At 39.1% G+C, this 2,205-nt stretch overlaps 1 protein-coding gene across 1 annotated transcript in view; it reads left to right on the top strand.

The window, feature by feature from the left end:
- The window catches only part of NSRP1 (nuclear speckle splicing regulatory protein 1), a 49,836-nt gene that overhangs the window by 43,599 nt on the left and 4,032 nt on the right, over positions 1-2,205 (top strand). The window contains exon 4 of the mRNA XM_003797200.3: positions 663-870. Coding sequence (XP_003797248.1) covers positions 663-870 — 208 coding nt within the window. The remainder of the gene's footprint in view (positions 1-662; positions 871-2,205) is intronic.

Genomic DNA, 2,205 nt, shown 5'->3' with positions numbered 1-2,205 from the left:
GCCACAATGCCTGGCTATTTTTTGGTTGCAGCCATTGTTGTTTGGCGGGCCCAGGCTGGATTTGAACCCGCCACCTTGGGTATATGTGGCTAGTGCCTTAGCCACTTGAGTCACAGGCACTGAGCCCTGGTTTTAGATTTTTAAGAAAAAGTAAAATAGCAATATAAATAATTTCTCTCTCTGTTATACTTTTTAAAAAAAATTTTTTTTTTTTTTGAGACAGAGTTTCACTGTGTTGCTCTCAGTAGAGAGGCATGGCATCACAGCTCACAGCAGCCTCAAACTCTTGGACTTAAGCAATTCTCTTGCCTCAGTCTCCTGAGCAGCTGGGACTACAGGCGCCCTCCACAGTGCCTGGCAACTTTTTGTTGCAGTTGTCATTGTGTGTTGGTTAGCTGGCCCGGGCTGGGTTTGAACCTGCCAACTTCGGTGTATATGGTTGGCCCCATAACCACTGTGCTACAACCGCTGAGCCTATGCTTAAATTTTCATTGAAAACAATTTGAGTATTAATCTTGCAAGTAAATTTGCATTAAATTTTGAGAAGACAGTTTTATTTGGGCTAATAATTTCTAAATAACTTTATGATAAAATTATAACAATCTTTACATTGTTATAAATAATTATTTTTGACTTTTTCTAAATCTTATTTTTTCCCTTAGCCAAAGTACATTCACAACTTACTAAAAGCAGTTGAAATTAGAAAAAAGGAGCAGGAAAAAAGAATGGAAAAGAAAATACAGAGAGAACGAGAAATGGAAAAGGGAGAATTTGATGATAAAGAGGCATTTGTGACGTCAGCTTATAAGAAAAAACTGCAAGAGAGAGCTGAAGAGGAAGAAAGAGAAAAGAGGGTTGCTGCTCTAGAAGGTAAAAATGGAAGGGGGGAGGGTGGAAGGAAACAGCAACACAGTTTCTATCCTGTGGTTAGCTATTTGCTCTGTCACTGAATTTTTGGGTTATAATGTTATAATCATACTTTCTGTATAAGAATTTAAGATATAAGGCTGAGCACAGTGGCTCACACCCATAATCCCAGTATTTTAGAAGGCTAAGGTGGGAGGATCATTTGAGAACAGGAGTTCAAGACCAGCTTGAGCAACATAGTGAGACCCCCATCTTTACAGAAAAAAAATTAAAAAATTAACTTTCTGGTGGCGTAAACTAATAGTCCTAGGTTCAAGTTATCTTACTGCCTTAGCATCCTAGGAGTTCATGGTTGTAATAGGCTGTGAATGCAGCCACTGCATTCCTGTTCGGGTGACAAGGTAAGACTTTGTCTCTTCAAAAATGGAAACAGGGGTTAGGGGGCCTGCAGCTCAGCGGGTGGGGCACTAGCCGCATTCACCAGAGCTGGCAGGTTTGAGTGCAGGCCAGGCCTGCCAAACAACATTGATAATTACAACCAAAAAATATCTGAGTGTCGTAGCAGGCGCCTGTAGTCCCAGCTACTTGGGAGGCTGAGGCAAGAGAATCACTTAAGCCCAAAAGTTTGAGGTTGCTGTGAGCTGTGACACCACATTGCGGTACCAAGGGTAACATAGTGAGACTCTATCTCAAAAAAAAAAAAAAAGTGGAAACAAGATATGTGTGTTAAAATAGCGTAAAACAGGAAATTTTAACTAAAACCACAGTTGAACTCTTCTTAAGTAACTGTTATTTCTAGTAAACTTTTACTTCTCATTTTATTGCTTAAAACTGAAATCTTTACTAATCATTGCCTTAGAACATGGTTATAAACATAAAAATATTTATTACAAGGTTTAATAATCCCGGTACAGTGGTGTATCTCTAGTCCCATATACTTGGAAGACTGCAATAGGAGTTACCATTTGAGTCTAAGAATTGGAGTCCGTAGTGAGCTATGATTGAACCACAAGACCTTGTCTCTGAAAAAAAATTTTAAACGGTATAGCACCATGACACTTGTCAGAAACAGTAGACATACAACTTAAAACCTGGATTATATTCTGGAATGAGAAAGTCTAGAATAACAACACTTCCTATGGAGCATTAAGTAGGCAGTTAAAAAAAGAACAACTTAATTGAAGAAAGAATAAAGGTGTACAGAGGTTTAAGAATGTCTTAGTGCTTTACTTTAGTGTTCTTTCTATTCATGATCGTTCCTTAAGATGTAAATAGGGCTCAGCGCCTGTGGCTCAAGTGGCTAAGGCGCCAGCCACATACACCTAAGGTGGTGGGTTC

This window comes from Otolemur garnettii, unplaced genomic scaffold (assembly GCF_000181295.1).
Source record: "Otolemur garnettii isolate 467f Iridium unplaced genomic scaffold, OtoGar3 scaffold00112, whole genome shotgun sequence".
NCBI classification, from domain to species: Eukaryota; Metazoa; Chordata; class Mammalia; order Primates; family Galagidae; genus Otolemur; species Otolemur garnettii.
This window is presented reverse-complemented; position numbering and strand designations above follow the sequence as displayed.